This window comes from Meles meles, chromosome 1 (assembly GCF_922984935.1).
Source record: "Meles meles chromosome 1, mMelMel3.1 paternal haplotype, whole genome shotgun sequence".
Lineage (NCBI taxonomy): Eukaryota > Metazoa > Chordata > Mammalia > Carnivora > Mustelidae > Meles > Meles meles.
Window position 1 is genome coordinate 3,692,786 of NC_060066.1, and position 19,791 is coordinate 3,712,576.

General features: G+C 64.1%; 1 protein-coding gene across 4 annotated transcripts in view; it reads left to right on the plus strand.

The window, feature by feature from the left end:
- TRAPPC9 (trafficking protein particle complex subunit 9) overlaps window positions 1-18,998 on the plus strand; it is a 500,788-nt gene extending 481,790 nt beyond the window's left edge. For all 4 annotated transcript variants that reach the window (XM_046001565.1, XM_046001557.1, XM_046001569.1 and 1 more), the window contains 2 exons: window positions 17,417-17,637; window positions 18,242-18,998. In XM_046001565.1, coding sequence (XP_045857521.1) covers window positions 17,417-17,637; window positions 18,242-18,409 — 389 coding nt within the window. In that variant the 3' untranslated portion in view covers window positions 18,410-18,998. The remainder of the gene's footprint in view (window positions 1-17,416; window positions 17,638-18,241) is intronic.
- The last annotated feature ends 793 nt before the right edge of the window (window positions 18,999-19,791 follow it).

The window sequence follows — 19,791 nt, forward strand, 5'->3', positions numbered from 1 at the left end:
AGGGCCACTCTCAGCCTGTGCTGGAGAGGGAAGGGACAGGCAGGGCCCCCAGAACCCTGGCACTCCACCAGGCTGGGCCCTTCCCGGCCCATCTTCCTGCTACCATGATCTCTCTTCCTTGCCCTTTGCTCTCCTCATCCGGGATTACAAGGACAGAGAGTGAAGGGCGGGTATTCACCCCCGACGAACCCGAAACCCCGCCCCACCCTCCCCCCGACGGCAGGCTTCTGTCGGGACCCAGAGCCTCCGGACACGCATCCACACATGGCCAGGCCTTCTGTTTAGAGGAAGCCCGGAGGTCAGACACCTGCAGTGTGTGGGTCCCGGTGGCCCGGGCTCCCAGAGGCAGGGCTGGGGTTGGAAGCCAGGCCTGGGAGCTGCCCCCCCACACCCTGCCCACCATGGTCGAGCGGCTGCCCTTCCTCCCCAGGCCTGGGGTCGAGCGCGTGTTAAGCCTCCAACGTGGGGCTCGTGGTGGGCATGGGGAAGCCGTGTTGTTAAGGAGAAAATGGCCGACGCGTGTTGAAATGGAAGGAAACATATTCCGGATGGTTCCTGCAGGGGTCATGGAGAGTGGGGGGCGATCAGGCCCCAGTCAGCAGGCAGTGGGGTTTAGAGACCAGGAGCGGAGGAGGGGGCGGAGACCGGAGGGAATTCTTCCTGCGGGCAGGCCCTGCCCTCAGATGGGGGCGGGGTTCCCCCTAACTGACCCACAGCAGCACAGAGCCAGACAGAGGCCTGCTCCAGAGAACTGTTTGTCGGCCCCTCCCGGCCGCGCCTCTGCAATCTCCTCCAGGTCCCCAGTCCCCAGCCTACACCTTGGGTCTCATCAGGGCCCGTGGCAGCCTCACGTTGGCTCTCACTTCTGTCCTGCCTGTCACCCCGTCAGACTCTGCTGTGCTTTTCCTCACCCTCCCCCGCTGCACGGTTCAGGGCTTGCCGCGTGGTCAGGAGATGCTCCTGGTGGGGGTGGGGGGCGCAGGCCCCCAGAGGTCCCAGGTCACCACCCCAGGAGTCCCCAAGGCCTCCCTGCTCTGAGGTCTGTGGGTCATTTGGGGACCAGGCACCCCCGTCTAGGGCCGGGGGTGACTGTGAGGGTTGCAGGGGGCCGGGGGCCTACCGCTGGAGGGGGGTGGGCGAGGCTGGGCCACCAAGGGAAGGCTGGTTTGTGTCACCCAGACAGCCCGTTCTGGGCCTCCTCCGTAGTGTGGGGGGTTCCGGGCCGCACCGCTGCCCACGAAACTGCTGGGCAGACCTGCCTTATCCTCCTTGCCACTATGTAGTCAACCTCTGGGGGCCCAGTAAGGGGCCCGTAACCCAAGAAACTTCCCAAAAAGAACAGGCCCTGCCCAGTGCTGAGCAGGCGCGTGATGACGGACGTGAGCACAGCGATCTGTCTAGAGGCCTCCCTGCCTGCTGAGTGCTCCCTGGGGTCTTGGGGAGCCGCGTGGAAAGGGCCAGGGAGAGCAACAGGACTGGGTCTCCCCCAACCCTGCCTCCTGGCCCAGGGCCACAGAGAGCGGCAGATGGGATGACCTAAGGCCCTCCCCTTGGGTTGGGAGGCCAGGAATGAATTTCAGTGTCACCATTCCCTATCCCAAGACAGTTGGAGGCAGGTGGCTCTGGGCCCATTTTGGGAAACAGGATTAAGGGGAGCCTAACTAAGGCGCCGTGGGTGCCTCTGCTCCTGTTTCCCTCTCGCCGACCGGCCACAGCCTGGCCAGTGGCCCCAGAAGGGGACGAGGACCTGGACAGAGCCCTCGCCCACGCTGATGGTGCCGGACAGTTCTCAGGGCTCTCAGCCCCAAGGAGTACAGGCCACCCAGGCCACCTTGTCCCGGTACTCGGAGCTGCCTGCCAGCCCCTCGAAGCCTGTGCTCTGTGTCATCCTGGGCCCAGGACTCGTCTGGCTCAGAAGGCCGGTCCCCCAGCCCGGGAACAGCCGGGGAAGCAGGGCACACGTGGGCCGGCTGACACAGAGCTCACCATCCCTTTGTGCCTGTCTCTCTCTCCTCTGCCAAACTAGGGCACCGTCCCAGCTGTCCCTGCAGCAGGCCGGGGGCCATCCCATCACCCCCTGCTCCGCTGGCCCCGAAAGCCAAAGCAGATGGCCCTGCCGGCCCTTCCCAGGACCCCAGGTCGTGACCGTGCCGTGCAAGGTGGAGCTCCCGTGGTTCGCCTCGTGTGATCGTCACGGGTGCTGTGTGCACTTAGTGCTATGGCCCATTTTACAGATGGGGTAACAGAGGCTTGGAAAGACGTCGGCCAGGGTTTAAGTCTCTGAGTCAAAACGCAAGGCTGGTTTTATAAGAGCAGGAGGGAAGGGAATTGTACCTTCGGCTTGTGTCCCACACCAAGGTGGAGACTGGCTCGTGGGCTCCTGTGGGACACAGGGAGGGGGCACTCCGGGGGCAGGGAGAAGCTGGGCTGAGGTGCCGCCCCCCACGAAGTTTCTGCCGATCCCACGTGAGCTCTGGAGAAGGGGTGGCTCCTCGGGGTGAAGGGTCCGGGTCTCAGTACCCCATGTCAGTCTGGCATTGGACGTGGGCCACCTGGAGGGGGTGGAACCATGCCCCTAAGTCAAGGCTGCCTCTGGGGGGGGGGGGGGTTGCGCGCAGGTAGCACCGCCAGCCCCTGGGGGACGAAAGCCTCCCCCTAGGGCAGCGCCTGTGGGGGCGGCAGCAGCCAGTGTCCGGAGACGGTCTGTGCTCCGGGGGGCGTCGGGGCTGTCTCTCCTGGGGGTTGCTGGAGGCATCTGGGGTCGAGGCCATCCGTGGGTCTGTGGTGGCACGTGCTGGTGAGTAGATGGCTGAGACCAGGCAGTCAGAAAGGGCTCTGGGGGTCGCTGGTGACCGCCCCATCTCACAGCAAGACCCGGAGGCCCAGAGAGCCAGGGAAGGCTTGGCTGGGCTGTGCGGGCTGTGCTGCCCGCGGGATTGCTGCCCGCGCGGGTCCCCCGAGCCAGATGAACCCGAGTGCCCCAGAGCGGCGCGCTCTCTCTGCAGGTCTCAGCTCGCGGGTTCATCCCTGGCGCGATGAAGTCAGTGCAGTGCCGCAAATATTTGTTGAATGCCTGTGAAGTGCCAAGAAGTGGGGTTGGGAGGTGCAAACAGCGATCGTGTCCCAGTCGCGGTGATGAACCGACAGACGACTGGCCGTCCTGCGGGCCACTGTGACACAGCGTAGGGGAAGGGGCTGACGTGGTCCAGCTCGGCGGCGGGCCAGCCACAGGCACGTTCCGTCATCCCTAGGACCGCCTTCAGTCTGTTCCAAGTGAGGATTCTGGAACTCCTAAAACGAGTGGCTTGCCACAGGGCCGAGGGCAAACAGATGTCAGAGGTAAGTCAGTGTGGCCTGTTTGATTCAGACAGCCCAGTAAACGCACGATCAAGGCCCCAGGGAAGTGTGGACAAGTCTGGAAAGAATAGGAAAGGCTTGTTGCGTTGGAGGCATTTGTGGGTTTAGGCCCTAAAGAGTTCAGGAGAGTTCAGCAGGCACTGGGGGTACCCCCCCCGAAGGAAGAACAGAATAAATTAGTAAAGGAGGAAAACGAAATTGAGAAATACGGTGGGAAGTGAATGAGAGAGGGAGGAAGGGATGGATGGACGGACGGATGGACGGTAGCTGGTGGGTGGCGGATGGCAGATAGAGCGCTGGGTGGTAGGTAGATGGATAGATGCTGGGTGCTGGATGGGTGGTGGATGGATAGACGGGTGGTACGTGGTGGGCAGATGGACGGACGGATGGTACATGGATAGACGGGTGGGGGCTGGGAGGGTTGGGGACGGAAAGGTGAGTAGGTGGCTGATGAGGGATGAGTGTGTGTGCACCTGGATGGGTGGGTGAGTGGGCGGGTGGACCGGGACAGACGGACGGCGTGCTGCCCAGTGGTGGTTGAGTGCGTGAAGACGGAAGATGAAGTATCCAGCCTGTGCCCCCGGGAGCCCCATAGCTGGGCAGGTTAGAGAAGCTGTGAGGGTCATGTCGGCTGAGAGTGCCACAAAGCCACGGTCAGCAGCTTCGGAAAGCAGAGAAGCAGAAGCCCAGGCCTGTGGCCGGGGGTTACGCACTGTTGTCGGAAGTGGGTGGGCAGTGTGCAGAGACCGAGAAATGAGCAAGAGCCGGGGGAGGCCCTGATACCCCGAGCAAGGATGCTTCTGGGGGACCCGGCTTCTGGAGGGGCCGAGCTTGTCTGAGAGCCGCACTGTGGTCAGAGCCAGGGGCTGTGGTCTTGACCCCTGAGCACCCGTGGCCTCTGGGTCCCTGCAAAGATGTGTTCTGTTTAGTTTGGGCTACGGGTCATTCACAGCTGAGAAATGCCGTGGTTTTCAGATGACATCTGACAGAATCGGGCCAGACTTCTCAAATGCAAGGCCAGGTGCGTGCGGCGGGAGGGCAGCCTGTAACCTTTCCCAGGGACGGATGGGCTGGACTCATTTCCAGCGGTGTATGGGTCAGCTCTGTGGGAGCAGGGCGGTCGTTCCTCAGGGAGGCCCCTGCAACCCCACAGGACTGGTCCAGGCCCTGCTCTTGGCAAGGCCTCCCCGCTCCCCACTCAGTCTGGCCCCCTACAAGCCTCCGAGTGGGCAGGGCCCCGGCCGGTCGCCCGGCGGAGGGGCTCTGGGCTCCTGTGCTGACGGCGCACTCCCTTCCTCTGTGTCCACGGAGCAGTCTTCCCAGTCCGTGTTCCCGGCCGCTGCTGCAGGGCACAGGTGAGCTCGCATGGAAGCCAGGCATGCGAGCTCGGTGGCTGAATCTCGGCTCGGGCAGGTGACCCAACCCCTGTGCGCCTCATCCGTAAAACGGTGAGAGCAAGCCCGACGGTGCCGTGGGTAGGTTGTCCCATGAAGCCTCCGAGGGCCCTTGTGAGGCTTCACGGGGTAATCCGTCCACGGCACTGAGAACAGTGCCAAGTGCACAGGGAGCCTCGAAAGAGTGGGAGTTCAGATCCTGTTGTGGTGGTGGAGGCAGCGGCCGCAGGGAGACGGGGAGCGGGGGGTGGGGGGGGGGCGGACAGCGGCTCTGGAAGGAACCGGCCCCTTCCCTCTCACACACGCCCTCATTCACAGGCGTTTGCTGGCCAAGAGAGGAACAAGCCTCGGGCCCTGTCTCTGGGGCTCCCAGTGTGTGGGGACACAGCAGGGACAGGCAGGGACAGCCAGGGTGGCCAGGCTGCAGTGGGGAGGGCTTTCCGGGGAGGGACCCAGCCCTGGGAGCGGATGGCGCGCTCGCACGGGCCTGCACGCACACAGCATCCTGATGCTCCATAGCCCTTTTCCTTTTCTAGAGGGTGGGGAGGGGCAGAGCGGGAGAGAATCTTAAGCGGGCCCCGCGCCCAGCACAGAGCCCACGCAAGACTCAATCTCACAACCCTGAGATCGTGACCCGAGCCGAAACGACCGTCGGATGCTCACCCAGCTGAGCCGCCGGCGCCCAGCTCTGGGGCCCTTTGTTGTCCAGCATCCCTCCCGGCAGGCCCCCCATCCCATCCTACAGACGGGGAGACCGAGGCGGAGTGACAGCCACCCGGCAGGGCTTGTCGGCCCCGCGCCCAGGGCAGCCCTGGCGCGCACCAGCTCCAGTCACGACCCTGCTCAGGTGTGTTGTCTGTGGTCACGGGACCAGGGAGCCCTCTCCGCAAGGACAGTCCTGACGTCTCTGCACAGCGCTCACCCCGGGAAGCGCTGGTCCTGCTGGTCTTGGTGTTGCTGGAGGGGCAGAGCGCTCTCGTGTCGTTGGCCTGAGGACAGGTGGGAGGATCAGGAGCTTGTGTGACCTACGGCAGCCACCAACGCTTAGAATGGCACCTTCCACCTGCTTGTGCTGGGGCTGGTGACCCTGTGGACAGCTGCGGTCCCAGTGACCCCTCAGGACACGTCCCTCAGGCCCCTGGGGTGATCCCGGGACCCCTAGATCCTGGCCTCTCAGAAGCCACGCAGCCCTGGAGGGGGACGAGAGGGCTGTCCCTGAGAGCGGAAGGCTATAAGCTTGCTATGGACCCTGTCAAGTTCCTTCTTCTCTAGCCCTGGGCTGCCCATCCCCGGGGGCTGAGCAGGGCTGAGCGGCACAGGGGTGCCCCTCGCCCCATGCTCCTCTGCAAACCCGGGAGGACCCCGCCAGTAGCATGGGGCTGCAGCCCGAGGGCATGTCTCGTCTGTGCTGGGGTCTGCTGGGGTGGATGGGCCAAGGGGGAGTGGCACCGTAGGGAGACGTCCCTCGGGGACTTGGTACGTCCATGCTCCTTCGCGTGGCATGGGCCTTCCGCAGCGAGACTCGGAACCTCGCACACGTCCTGAAGCCTCTGGGACGCTCCAGCGCTCGTCAGAGAGGCCCAGCCTGGGAGCCGGGGACACCGCTCCGGGCCTCTGTGGGCGGGAGTAGCTCCAAGGAGGGCCTTCGGGACCGGCATGCCGCCCTTGCCACACCGGGACATCTGGGCACCTAACTGAGACTCTCTGCTCCGACGTCCCCCTGCGATGCCCTCCTACCCTCTCCGGCCCCTTCTCCCTGGGTGGAGTGGGGTGGGCTGAGGTGCGAGGGGCCCCTCCCCTGGGGTGTGTGCAGGCCTCAGTCTTCCCCAGTGCTGGCAGCTCCCCAGGCCCTGGGGGAAGCAGAAAATGAGGCACCCTGTCTCCTGTCCATATCCCTGTGAACCCCGCAGCCTCCTTCCAAAGTGGTGCAAACTCGGTGGGGCGGTGCTTGCCGGTGGTTCGAAGGGGCAGCTTTTTCGTGGCAGGGCAGCTCCAACCCTGTTCCCCATTCCACACAGGGCAGCAAGCTCACCACCACCCCGTGGTTTGGTCACTTGGGCCGCTCAGAAGGCTCTTCTGGGGCGCTAGTCGTCTAGGCTCCAGGACACCGTGGTTCCAGGAGAAACTCTGGCTGTTGTCATTCTAGAGTCTGTTTGACCCATGAACGTGGGCCAAGCAGCAGCCAGGTGTCAGGCCCAGGCTGCATGCGGAGGGGGGGCAGCCTCCAGGCGCCGTGTCCAGCGAGCACAGCAGGCAGGACACATAGGGCTGTGGCTGGCTCCACGGAACGAGGGGTCTGTGCCCGGCTTCCTACGGTCACGTTGTGGGGCTGAGCCCGGGCACGAGTGCTGGGAAGTGACAGCCTGTTCTGAGAGCATCTGGAACATCCCTCTCGTGGAGCAGGCAGGGAAGCAGAGGCTCAGAGAGGTTAAGTGAGTTACTTCAGGTCACACAGCAGCCAGTAGATAGCTGAGTTCATTATTCAGGTGGCACGGTGAGGGAGTCCTGAGCCCGCCCCCTCAAAGAGCAAGTCTTGACCGGAGGCAGCTTGTCACAGAAAACTCCTGGGGCGGGTCCGTGCGCTGTGTGCGGAGGAGCTGGTTTGGCCTGGGTGTAGGACAGGCGGTCTTCCTGGAGGAGGTGCTGCTCGAGCTGAGTTGTGAAGAGGCCGGCAGGAGTCGGCAAGGAGCAGGGTTTGAGGGGCATCGCGCATGGCTTCAGAGGCTGCCGCGGGCAGGGTAGAGTCACAGGGCACCGGGGGAGGGCGACACAGACAGGGAGAGGCAGGCGGCCTTCAGCTCGGTCTGGAATACTCTGGAATCATCGCTGCACCGAACATCATTTTAGGGCCATGCTGGGCCCTGGGGAACGGTGGAGGTGCCCAGCCCCAGGCCTCAGGAGCTGCATCCCCCAGGCCAGTGCAGAGTGCCAGGTGCAGGGACCCCGGCACCAGACTGGGTGGGCAGCTTCCCTGGGGAGGGAGGCCGAGCTGGACAGGCGAGCCGGGCGGGCTCCCAGGCAGAACAGCACACAGCCGGCGGGGACCGTTCCCTGCACCGAACGACCCCCTTGTGCACGGTCACCAGAGAGGAGGGCCTGCGGGTCGCTGGCGTGTGACCCGGCCTGCAGGGGAGCAGGTCCTAGGCTTGGTGTTGCATCACGGAGGCAGTGCGGGGGCTCCCTGGGTGGCGGGGACCTGCTTTATGTAGAAAGGCTTGCAACGAGATAAAAACTGAGCGATCGAAAAGGTGCAGACGTTGCCGGCGGACAGAGGAGTCAGTTTGAATTCTCGGCTGTGCTCGGAAGGAGGGCTCTGCCTAGCGCCACCGGCCAGCAGACCGATCGCCCACTTTTCTCTCCCGCGTTCCTCCCCATTTATCTCCTGCAGGCTGACGCGCGCGTCTGAGTCCAGGCGTCAGAAGTGGGTGGCTTTACCAGAGGTTTGTCCCTGGCGAGCCAGGGTGTTCCCTGTCCCATCGGGCAGTAACGGGGACCCGGGGCCCGTCAGCTCCGAGCCGCGCTCCTGCATTTCCTTCCAGGTGCTGGGAGCTTGGTCCCGGGGGAGCTCGAGGCCTGTACCTGTCCCCACTCGGCGTGGTGAGAAACAGCCCGGATTTCAGGAACAGAACACCAGCCTTCCTGTATTTAGGTTTTGTGCTGTTTTGGTTGGGGGAGGGCTTTCTGGAACTCATGGGGGGATTCCCAGTTCTGCCCGTTCTGGGGCCCCGCCTTCCCTGTGGCCTCCCCCAAGGCTCCACGCCCCACTTCTCTGTCGTGGTGGGAAGAAGGCGACGGTAGGAGGTGCGTGTTTGTGGGCCAAGTTTGGGGGACATCGTTTCCCCTCCTGTGCCCCAGCCAGGACTCCGTCCCCTGTTCACACTCGCCACCCAGGAGGCTGCGGTCTGGCGGTGTGCCCGGCAGGAAGGCAACAGTCTGGCAACCCCCTGCCAGCCTCTGCCACCAGAGCCTCCTCAAGTTCAGTGTGCCTTCAGGGAAGAGGCGGGAAGGCTCCCTTGGTGAAGGGGACGTGTGAGCAGGGCCTTGTGACCGCAGGGCGGGGGTCGTGTGCGCAGGAGAGGGCCCCAGGAGCCCAGCACAGAAGGCGGGGGGGGGCATAGACGGCTGCAAACGCCACCGTCAGCACGGAGCCCCCAGGGAAGGGGCCTGTGCCGCTTTGGTGCTGGGGAGACCTGGGTTCAAATCTCCGGGACTGAAGGGGCCACGCCGTGCGCTCGGAGCCGCTGCCTGGGGCCCCTCATCGCAGCGCACCTGCTTGGCGGGCTCCCAGCTCAGCCCTGCTGGGCGCGTCTCCTCCACTCCGCGTGCCAAACCTCTGGTTGGGTGTGGGGCATCGTGCCCGCCTTCAGGTGAGAGAGCAGGCTCTCTGGGGTCTGAGGGGCTCACCCCAGCCCTCCGCTCGGCATCTGAGCTCAGCCGAGAAGCCCTGCCCCAAAGCTGTGGAGGGTGTCTGGGGGATGGGACCCCAGACCCAAGCGTCTCTGCCCATGTTCACCCCGGTGCACAGACAGGCATGAGCTACGCCAAGATACAGCCCAAGGCGGTCTTCCGGAGGAGCCGGCGCCCTCCATGCCCCTCCTGTGCTAATGACGCCCAGTGCCGGGCTGGGCCGCTGGCAGGGGTGCTCCGGGGGCCCAGAGTCTCTCCACGAGGCTCCAAGCCGCGCCGGCCTCCCCTCCAATTCCAGCTCGCCTTAATTTTGATTTAATTCCCTTTAATCTTTAATGAAAAGTTGTAAAAGTAAATTACTTACCCAAGAGAGCCACACGGCTCCTCAGGAACAGCCCTCCACTTGCGGGTGATTACACGTTTGGGCCTCGGACGGGCTCCCTCCCTGGGTGCCGGGGAGGAGGCATTCTGCTTCATGAACTAATTAGCTACCTCAGTAACTGTTAAAAACGCATGCCATTTGGTGGACTGAGAGCAAAGCTCCGGCCTCACACGGTGCACAGCCTGGACGATCGCTGACGGGGCAGATAGAGCCCGCGTTCTGGCCCCGCGAGCTGGGGGGGGGGGGCTGGTGGCTGCGCTGGGCTCCCCAGAAACCGCACGGTGGTCCTGGGGCACACAGAGCCAGCCCTCCTCCTGCCAGTCATTGTCACCTCTGGCCATCTCTGAGCCTGCTCCCCCAAGGGCATGGCCTCATGAGCGGGAGGGGGGCTCTCGGAGTGGGGGTAGGGGGTGGGGAAGAGTGAGGGGGGCCGTGCGTTCTGCTGCCCCCTCCTCCAGATGTCCACTGCCTTTCTGCCTGCGAGGCCTTGCCCAGAACACCATCACCCTACCTCCTGGGCATGCCCAGGCTTCCGGTCTCTTCTCCAAATTCCTTCAATGTGCAATAAAGTAGCCAAATTAAAATTAAAATGTCCAGACTAAGGGACACTGCATTTGGCATAATCGGTCAAGACCTGCTGGAGAGCGTGTGTGTGCGTGTGTGTGTGTGCACACATGTGCGGGGAGACTGCAAGGCGGCTTGCTGAGGGCCGGAGTGGTGCTCTGGTTTGCCACACCATTGGCGCTGGGCTTCTTGTCAGCCAAAGAGAAAAGATCAGTTACCGGCTCTCATTGGTAAAGAAGGAAAACACGTCGGTTACTATCATGTTGGCATTCGAGAAAGTTCTCCACTTTTTACTGGATGCTTGGACATTGCTCCAACCATGGGCTCATACCAGATCTGCCTGCGCCTTCTTCCGAGGGACGGCCTGCCAGCTGGTGCCGTCACCAGGGAGGACGGGGCCCCTGGGTCCCCTCGCCGTACCGCTCTCCTCACATCCCAGGCTTTGCTTGTTTTTCTGCTCGAATTTCTTTTGCTTTGCTTAAAAAGGGACAGAGCTTCTCTAGTAATCCCCAAGCCTCACCTGAATCCAATTCAACTCTCAAGTTGAGGCCTGCCCCACATTGATGCTGGCCAGAAAAATGCGTGTGTCTCGTGAGGTGTGACGTTTCCGGGTGCTTTCCCTGAAGGGGGCTGGGCAGAGCCTCTCAAACCTGGCCCCGTGCGGCTGTTCCTGGGTCCTCGCCGGGTGAATTTCTACTGCGTGGTTCTCACATCTTTACGACACTTTCCCCCAAATCAGACATTTGCTCCTGAAGTCTGTCTGGCTGCCGGTTTCTTACAGTCACCGAAGGGAGGACGGTTGGGGTGGGGCAGTGTCCTCGCGCAGTCTGGGCTCAGCTGGCCTCCGGAATCTTGACCTAAGGGAGAAGCTTTCAGCTTGTCTGATAAGCCAGAGGGGCAGAAAACCCGCCCTCTTTGCCGCTGAAGGTGATTTGCACATGACCTCGGGGGGGCTGGTATTTTAGGTGTTCCCTTCGCCCTCCCAGGAGCCTGCTGTGCCGCCCTGCAGGCTGGCTCCACGGTGGGGGGGTCCTGCCCCGGCTTCTGGCCCTGCTCGCCCTGCTCCTCTCTGCTGCCCACGCTCAGCGAGATTGTGGGCACGTGCACGTCCACACTGGACGCTCAGCCCACCGCAGGCCCAGAAAAGCAGGCACTCAGGGTTCAGCCAGGCTGGAAGTTCTCCTGGGAGACGTCTGCCGGAGGTTAGAACCTTCCTGGGCTGTTCACAGCTGGTTAGGACGTCTCCTGATTGCCAGGAGCTCGCCCCTGCCCCTGACCCCTCGCCCACCCTCTCCGCACAGAGCAGGCTGGACAGAGACACCTGTGGGCCCGACAGGCCCAGCCAGACCGCCTGCCACCTCTGACCTGCATGTCCTCAGGATCGGCTCCTTGCGGGCCACCCCCAGCTGCGGCTCCATAAACCCCGCCTGGACCTGCCTGTCACCTGCAGCCGTGCTCCCGGCCCTTGGTTGTCCCAGAGTCTGGCCCCGTGATCACTGGTGGCCTCAGACTTGCCAGGCCCCTACTCTCTGCTGTGTGTGGGAGAAGAGGATCCCACACTAAGCCCCAGCCATCTGGTCCTGAGCTCCAGAAGGAGCGGAAGCTAAGGGCTTGGGATTCCAGAAGGTTCTCACAGCTACGGATCCAGGCATCCTCCTCCGGGAAGCCCCCGCTGGGGACGCGGGAGCAGCCCATGCTTACCTCACCGGCCCACAACAAGCTCTCTAGGGTGAGGCTCCCACAGAGCCGGGTCGCGGGGGCAGGCCCTGGGCCTGGGCCCCGGCAGCTCCATCCGCTCCCCACATCTCAGTGTCCCTACGCCACAGCCCGCCTGTCGTGGGTGCCCTCCAGGAGGGACATGAGGCTGCCCGTCGGCTTGGCCGATGAGTAAGACGCCGGCAGGAGGGGTCGGCACAAGACCCCTACCCACGCCCAGGGCGCATCCCCGTCCCCCGCCCTCAAGGCTGGCCCCCCACCCGAGCCCCCCCCAACAGGGGCTGCCCTTGGCCAAAACGCAGGCCGGCGCGGGCGGCTTCTGCTCTCCTCGCGCCTCTCCAGCGCGGCCCCCCAGGGCCCTTCCCTCCTCCCTGCTTCTATTTATAGCAGGTGCTTCTGCCAGAGCCCAGGGACGTGCTGTAGCATAAACGGGGCAGCGGCTTCAGGAGGAATTCTGAGCCAGACAAAATTAAGTCCGTGACTCTGGGTGGTATTAAAAGTGAAGGAGAAGCAGGCCGGGGGGCGGAGGGAGAAGGTGGACCGTGGCCTGATTTGATGCTTCGAGGGAAGACACTAATCTGCTCCCGAGAGATTCTCACGACTTGAGATTCTTCGCATAAATAACGTCTTCCACGGGAAGTCTGGCCTGCGGGTCAGGGACCCAGAGCCGGGCAGTGGCAGGTTGGTCCTAACGTTCTCCCTGCATGGGGCACGTCGGGCTTGGCCCGGTCCCTCCGAGACATGGGTTAGAGACAAGTGATCTGGGGCCAGAAGGGGGGCCGGGCACAGCCCGTGAGTGGGGGTGGGGTTCAGGTGCAGCCCAGAGCACACCCTCGCCCTTGTTCAGCTGCTTGGGCGTGTAACAGGTACCAAACGGAGCACGTGCCTACCTCGGGGACCCAGGCAAGTGCCCGTTCTCCTGGAGCATCCAGGGATGAAGGAACCCGGCTAATAGTTAAGCAGTCGGGGAAACAAGATGTTGAGAACCGTCATAAAACAGAGGGGATGGGAGAATAACAGGGGTGGGCGGGCTCTTCCCTGAGTGGTCAGAAATGGCCTCTCAGAGGAGAGGGCCAAGGTGGCAAGAAGAGCAGGTGCAAAGGCCCTGGGACAGGTATGTGCTGGGCAGGCGCAGGCTAGAGGACCAGGAGGGAGATCACGTGGTTAAGAGCAAGAAGTGGGGGGATACAGCAGCCTGTGTGATCGGGGGGAGCCCGACTAGAGCTGTGTGGGGCCCTGGAAGCCGGGGTCAGTGGCCAGAATCTGATCGAACCTCCCTTCGGTTCTGAGCATAAAGAGAAGCCGTAGGCCAGATGAGAGGCAAGCAAGGAAGTAATACAGTTGAGTGGTATTTTTACACCATCCTGTGACTGTTGGATGGCAAGGGGAGAACAGGAAGTGTGGACATGGGGAGGTCTGCTGGAAGCTGGCCCCGGCTCAGCTGGAGGCGGGAATGCTGATTGCTGACCCCGGGGTGCCGACGGACTGGGTGTGGGTGCCAAGCAGGAGTGACTTCGGTGTGACCTTCAGGTATGAGGCTGGGCCTCTGAGATGCCATCACCCCCTCCCCCCACCCGGCTACTCCAGAATACCTTCCTCTCATCACAGCTGCTGAGTCCCTTTTGTCAAAGGAGGGGACGTGTCCCACAGGTTCCAGGGGTGAGGACGCAGACATCCTTTAGGGGGCATTAGTCTGTCTACCTCACCGTCTTCTGTGGCTGTAAAGCAAACTCAGGGTTCCGGAAGGTTCCAGGGGAAAGGTTGACCCTCCCGAGCCCGAGTTGTGTGTGTCCTGCTCTCCACTCCTGAGCAGCTGCCTGGAGGAGGTCCCCTGTGCACAGCTCCCTGGCAGCACCACTCTTGGGGTCCCGGTCTTGCTGCGGGCACGTGGACAAGGCACCCGCCTTCCCCATCTAGAGGGCAGGGGGCCGCCGCGGACAGGACTCGAACCGGGAAGCAGTTAAGGGGAGGCTCTCCTCCCTCGGGCACAGCAGGAATGACTCCCAGACAGTCGTCTCTGAGAAGAGTTTAATTATTCATTCCCAGCTCCTTCCTAGTGGGTTTCCCGAGTGGCTGGTGGCCGCTCAGGCCTGTCCTCTGATCTCAGCTGCTGCTCCCAGCCCCTCCGTGGGGCCCTCTGCCCGGGATGGGACACGCTGGTCCGGTTCAGAACCAGAGGAGGGAGTGGGTTCCAGCAGGGGGTGTGCCGATGGGGTGCCGCCCCCCCCCCCCCCCCCCCCCCCCCCGCCGAGCACAGCCAGCATTTCCAGCAACCCCGGACCCTTAGGCGTGTCTTCCCCAGATTTCTGAGCCAGCACCCTACGGGTCCCAGCAGAGACCCCCCGCGGCATCCTCCTCGATTCAGGGAGCAGCAGACCAGCGCTCCACCCGCTGTGAGTGGAGTGATGTGGGGCGCTCTGGGCCCTTGGACCCGATCTGAGATGCTGGCCTGCAGAGGGAGGAAACGGCTGCTTTCTGAGCACAGAAATGCTCCGGTGTGGTGGGCGGTCATGCTGGGCACCAGATCCTGGGGTGGTGTGCCCGGCTGTCCCCGTTTGCCTGGGACCCAGGGCTTCCTGGTGCAGGATTTCCAGAACTCATACCAGGCTGGCCTGGGACGGTTGTCGCCCTGTGCATGAAGACGTGGCAGGTGGCAGGTGGGGTGGGTTCTGCCACTCTAGAGAGCTGCCCCTCTTCTCCCTGGGGGGGGCAAGCCGTCACAGCTCCGAGGAAGAGCCAGCGATCTGGGGGTGCAGGGGGAGTGCTCCCCTCAGACCAGGGCAGGGAAGGCCTGGTCGGGTCTCTGCCCTCTCTCTGGTCCTCTAGCCCTACCCCAGGTCTCTGAGGTAGGGTCATAGGATTCCCTCTGCTTAGCTGGGGGCGCGTCCGCCACCCCTTCCGCCCTGGCCTGGCCTCGGGGCCACAGATCCCTGCTCCTTCAAGAGAGTGCCAAGGGAAGGTAATGGCCAGTAGCTGCGCACACAGCACTGTCTCCCCTCCCCCTTGCCCGGGAGCTGGGGGCCAGGGAAGGGTTAACCAACAGGTGGGCTGGGAGCCGCTCCGCTGGGAGCCAGAGGCCAGTCCTCAGCTGCCCTGGCCAGCGAGCAATGCGCGCAGTTCTCTGCGAGGAAAAACCGAGCAGAGACGTAATGAGCCAGGCACCCTTCGCTGATTTGCACATAATCGCATCTTTCCCTTAATGGAACCAGCAACCGAGACGCCCCGACACCTGCTCCCTCCATGCTCCCATCTGATTCAAGAGGCTTAGACGGTGCCTGGTTGTGTTCACTGCTCAGCAGACGTGACTGAGGCCCGCTGTGCCCGCCAGCCCGTGCCTGCGCTTGGTGGAGGGCCCTGTCCGGGCCAGGAGGGAAGCACCCCGTCGCGCCCCTGTCGCCGCAGCCTGGCTGTAGTGCGGGACGGAGATGTGTTTCCAGGGTCCTGCGACCTCGGCTGCAGGTGCTGGGAGGGGGTGGGGTCGACGGAGGATGCTGGCATGGACGGGTGTTACCCCGTGGTGGCCCTGCACCCACACAGCCCGCTGGGCCTGGGCGGAGGCTCTGCCCCCGGGGCAGGGGCCCAGGGGAGGTGATGCGAGGTTGTGGGGGGAGGTTTCCCTCCTGGGGAGGTGGGGACGCAGCAAGGGGCAGGTGGCCCTGGAAGTAGACCCTCTTGGAAGCGCTCTTACTCCTGTGCCAGGGATTCCTTTCGTGACCCCGTGTCCGCGGGACGCAAGGGAGCAATCGAGACGGAGCTCGGTGTAAAAGCCCGCACACTGGGCTATTTAAATACTGAAACAGTGCACACCGCCTCCCGGGGTTCGGGTGGGTAAATTACCGTTTATTCCTTTAACGGAGTCCTCTGCCGGCTTTGAAAACATTGTCACTAGAATGTCCGCGTGTGGACCGTGCTTCTGTTCCCGTGGTCCCAGAGCGCCAGCCACCAGGCCACGGCGGTGACCACCCGGGGGGGGTGGGGGTGGGGAGAGTCGTTGCCAAGATGCCGAGCAGCGGCTAGGGGAAGGGCTGGCAGCAGGGGGTGTTTTCGAAAATTAGTTTTATTCCAATGAACTTTCCAAACTTTCTCTAATGTGTTATAAAAGCTTGTGATTTTAAAGAAATGAAACATGGTTGGGGGAGACTTGATCTCCGGCTTTCCTGGAAGAGTGGCCTTGGTGGCACACGTGGGACATGTGCCTGGTGGTTCTCGACCCGCAGCCCCGCCCCCCCCCCAGCCTAGCGGCATCCAGAGCCGTCCCACGTGCCGCCTCGGGCCTCTGCCCGCCCCTGGTTCCCGGTGTGCGCCCCCGTGCACACGCATGCACGCTCCCACTCCCACACACGTGTACCCCTGCACATGCTCTCAATCACACACACTGTCTCACACAGTCATCGCTCTTGTGTGTGCACAGGCACACACACACACACTCACTCCCGTCCATCCCTGGCCTGGCTGCACAAGATCAGCTGGAGAGAGGCAAGCCCCCCGCCCAGGAGAGCACGTCCCTGCAGGGAGGGTTTTCCTTGCCCCCCCCCAAGGCAGGCCACCCCCAACTTTCCTCCAATCCTGTGCCTCCAGGCCCCGAGTGAAGAATCAGCCTCCTCGCACAGGCTCCAGGGCACCCCCAGTGGCCGGGCGGGAGGGTCTTTCCTGCGGTCACCTGGTGGAAGCAGCTGCCAGGCGGGAGGAAGTGTCCCCCGGTCAGCCTGTGGACACAACACCAGCCGAGGCAGGCTGGCGGGGCTCGGGCGGCCCCTTGCAGGTGCATGGCAGCAGCAGGTGATGCAAAGTCACAATGTGGCCGTGGGCCCCGCTCCCTGACCTCCACGGTCAGGTCCATGAGCTGGCGACCCCCTGCCTGGCCGTGTCGGTGGTAGAGCCGCCATAAGAAGGGACGCGGACTGTGAGCATCACCCGACAGGCACTGGCACCGTCCCCGGTCTGCAGGCCACGTGTTGGCTGGGCTTTGCCCCCTACAGAGGCTGGGGGCGGGGGGGGGGTTCCTTCCTGCTCTTTCAGCTCTGGGCCTCCAGTCTCCGCCTCTGACCTCATGCGGCCTCTCCTCCAGGCCGGCTTCCCCTCGTCTCCCTCTCCCAAGGACGCGTCTCATTCTCCAATCCCACCCGGGCCTCCAAGTGGGTCCGCCAGACCTCCCCTCCCACCATCCTGCAGGGACGTCCTGGGAGTTTGAGGGGATCCTGGCACAGCACCTTCCAGTCTACGGACCCCCAGCCAGGTCCCGGGCACGCCACGACAGCCCCTGCCACATTCTTGCCTTCTGGTTCTGGGTCTCTTTCCTGGCTTTTCTCTCCACCGTGGGCCGTGGCCACAGCCCTCTCGGACAGGAGCAAGGGAGACACCAGCTGACCCCGGGCCCCTCCGGCATGGCACAGACCCTCCGGGGGACAGCTCTGGTGTCCACACCTGTCTGGCTCCCGCGCCTGTGCCCAGCACCCAGCCTGCGCAGACGGGGCGGGTGGCTACTCGGTGTGGAAAGGAGGGGGGGAACGAATGGGAGAATGAACGGGAGCCAGACAGGTGCGCAAGGCCGGCGGGGCAGTGCCCTTGACAGTTCCGTGTCCTGTGTCCCTTGCAGATGTGCTGGTGGACGGACAGCCCTGTGACTGTGAGGCCGCGGCCTGCCGGGTGGGCGACCCCGTGCGTCTGGAGGTGCGGTTGACCAACCGGAGCCCGCGCAGCGTGGGGCCCTTCGCGCTCACCGTGGCGCCCTTCCAGGACCACCAGAACGGGGTGCACAACTACGACCTGCACAACGCCGTCTCCTTCGTGGGCTCCAGCACCTTCCACCTGGACGCGGTGCGTGGCAGTCTGCGAGACCCGTGCAGCCCCTGTGGTCACTGTCCCTTTGTCCCCAGCCCCCCCCCCCCCCCCAGGCAATGGGCTCAGTGGTGGGTGAGCCCAGGCTTGTCTGTGCTGACCCATGTTCACCCGAGTCGCCGCAGGACCTCACAAGTCCTGGCTGGGACCCAGGACGGTGGGACCAGCCTCGAAGCTTGCTAAGGAGACAAGGCGGCTGCGGGCGGCCAAGGATGGTGTCAGACCCGCTGCCCTCCCCGCCGTCAGTCAGTCCGTGGTCGCCCGTGCCCAGCGGGACTGGTGATGTCCGCACAGCACAGCCGTCAACCAAGCCCCGATCACCCGCAGAAACGACATCTCATCCCAGCCATGCCCCGGCCTGCCTCAACCCCCACGTGGCCCGGGGAGGGACGTGCTGTGCTCCTTCCGAAGCTGGGAGCTACGGCTCAGAGAGGGCAGCCACCTGCTTGGGGAGGCACAGCAGGGAAGCCCTGTTGGGGGGCCTCCTCTCCCCGGTTGCCCCTGCGTCCAGGCAGGTCCACGGGTCTCCTGGGGGCTTTGGGGTTGGTCTGCTCCGGGCTGACATCTGTCCCTCCTCCCACAGGTGCAGCCCGCAGGCCAGTCGGCGTGCCTGGGAGCCCTCCTCTTCCTCTACACGGGGGACTTCTTCCTGCACATCCGTTTCCACCAGGACAGCGCGAGCAAGGAGCTGCCGCCCTCCTGGTTCTGCCTGCCCAGTGTGCACGTGCGCGCCTTGGAGGCACCGGCCTGAGCCCCACGGCAGCCCCAGGGGCCCGGCCTGGCCCCCACCTCCCCGCCATCCGGCCCCAGACCTCGAACCCACCCTTCCTCCCTTTCTCCTGTGAGCACCCCAGACACGGCAGCCTCCCCGCTCCCCGGACTGGCCAGCAGGGCCCTCTGCTGCCGCTTGGTACTAACCGGACCCCAGAGGGCAGCCCCACCCAGCCCCACCCCCCACCCGGTCCCTGGACCTGTCGCTGTGACCTGGGGATCACGGCCCAGCCAGGAGAAAGGAAAGGCAAGTATAAAGGAGGGCCACGGCCTGGTGGGGACTGGGAGCCTCCCCTGAGCCCCCTCAGACCTTGGACTCCCCCACGCACCGCGCCCCCCCCCCCCCCCCGGGCTGGCTCTTCTCCCGAGGGCGCCGAGGCAGCCCCAGCAGGCGGGATGGTGCTGGTTGATGCCAGGCAGGTCCACCCACTTCCCTGGCAGGCAGACCTCCGGGCCTGCGCCAGCTGCTCCAGGCTGTTTCCGGGCCAGGCTGGGGTTGCCTCTGGCTGCATGTGTCCGTGTGTCTGTGACAAGTCCTCCAATAAAGGGCCCGCCTTGCTTCTCTGCGGTCCACCCGCCTCTGTGCGTCTGTTTGCTGGCATGGCCCGGGGCCAGCCCACCCGGCCCTTCAGCCCAACTCAGGTAGGGCTTCCCACGCACGCAGGATGGCACACAGAAACCCCCGGGACACGCACGGCTGGCGGCCTGCAGGGTCGGGCCTGTGTCTGTCCATCCCTTAGACCCCACAGCCCCCCACCCCGTGCCTGCGCTTGTCAGGCCTGGCTACCCGGCTCCGGTTGGAGCCCTGACTCGAGCCCCACCGTGGGCCTCAGCCCCTCATGACGGCTCTGGCCATCTTGGGCTCCTGGTTTCTCTCATGAGGTCCACAGAACATCTGCTGCTCTCTTCCGTCCCCGTCAAACGCTCAGGGAGACCTTGTCCACTCAAACACTCGGGGAGACCTTCCATCCCCATCGAACATGGGGAGACCTTCCATCCCACTCAAACTCTCGGGAAGACCTGTGGGCATGACAGCGGGCGTTGGTTGGGCTGGGCATCCCTGACCCGATGGGACAGTCCCTGTTGCAGCCACAGCCCTCAACCCATGAGGCTGGGTCCCGTCCCTCCTGGGCCGCCCCTCCTCCCTGCTCCCTCGGGGGCCACCTGCCCGCTGGTCCCTGCAGCAGCCGCTGCCGTTTCCGTGGGCAGGCTGGTGCCGCCTCTGTCCGCACAGCATCAGTGTGTCTGGCACACATCGCTCCTGGGTCAGGACTTAGGGACTCCCCGTTTCCGCAGGCTGCCTGGGCAGCAGGGATGGCATGACTTGCCCTCAGGGTCCGTCATCAGGCTGTCGTGGGACCT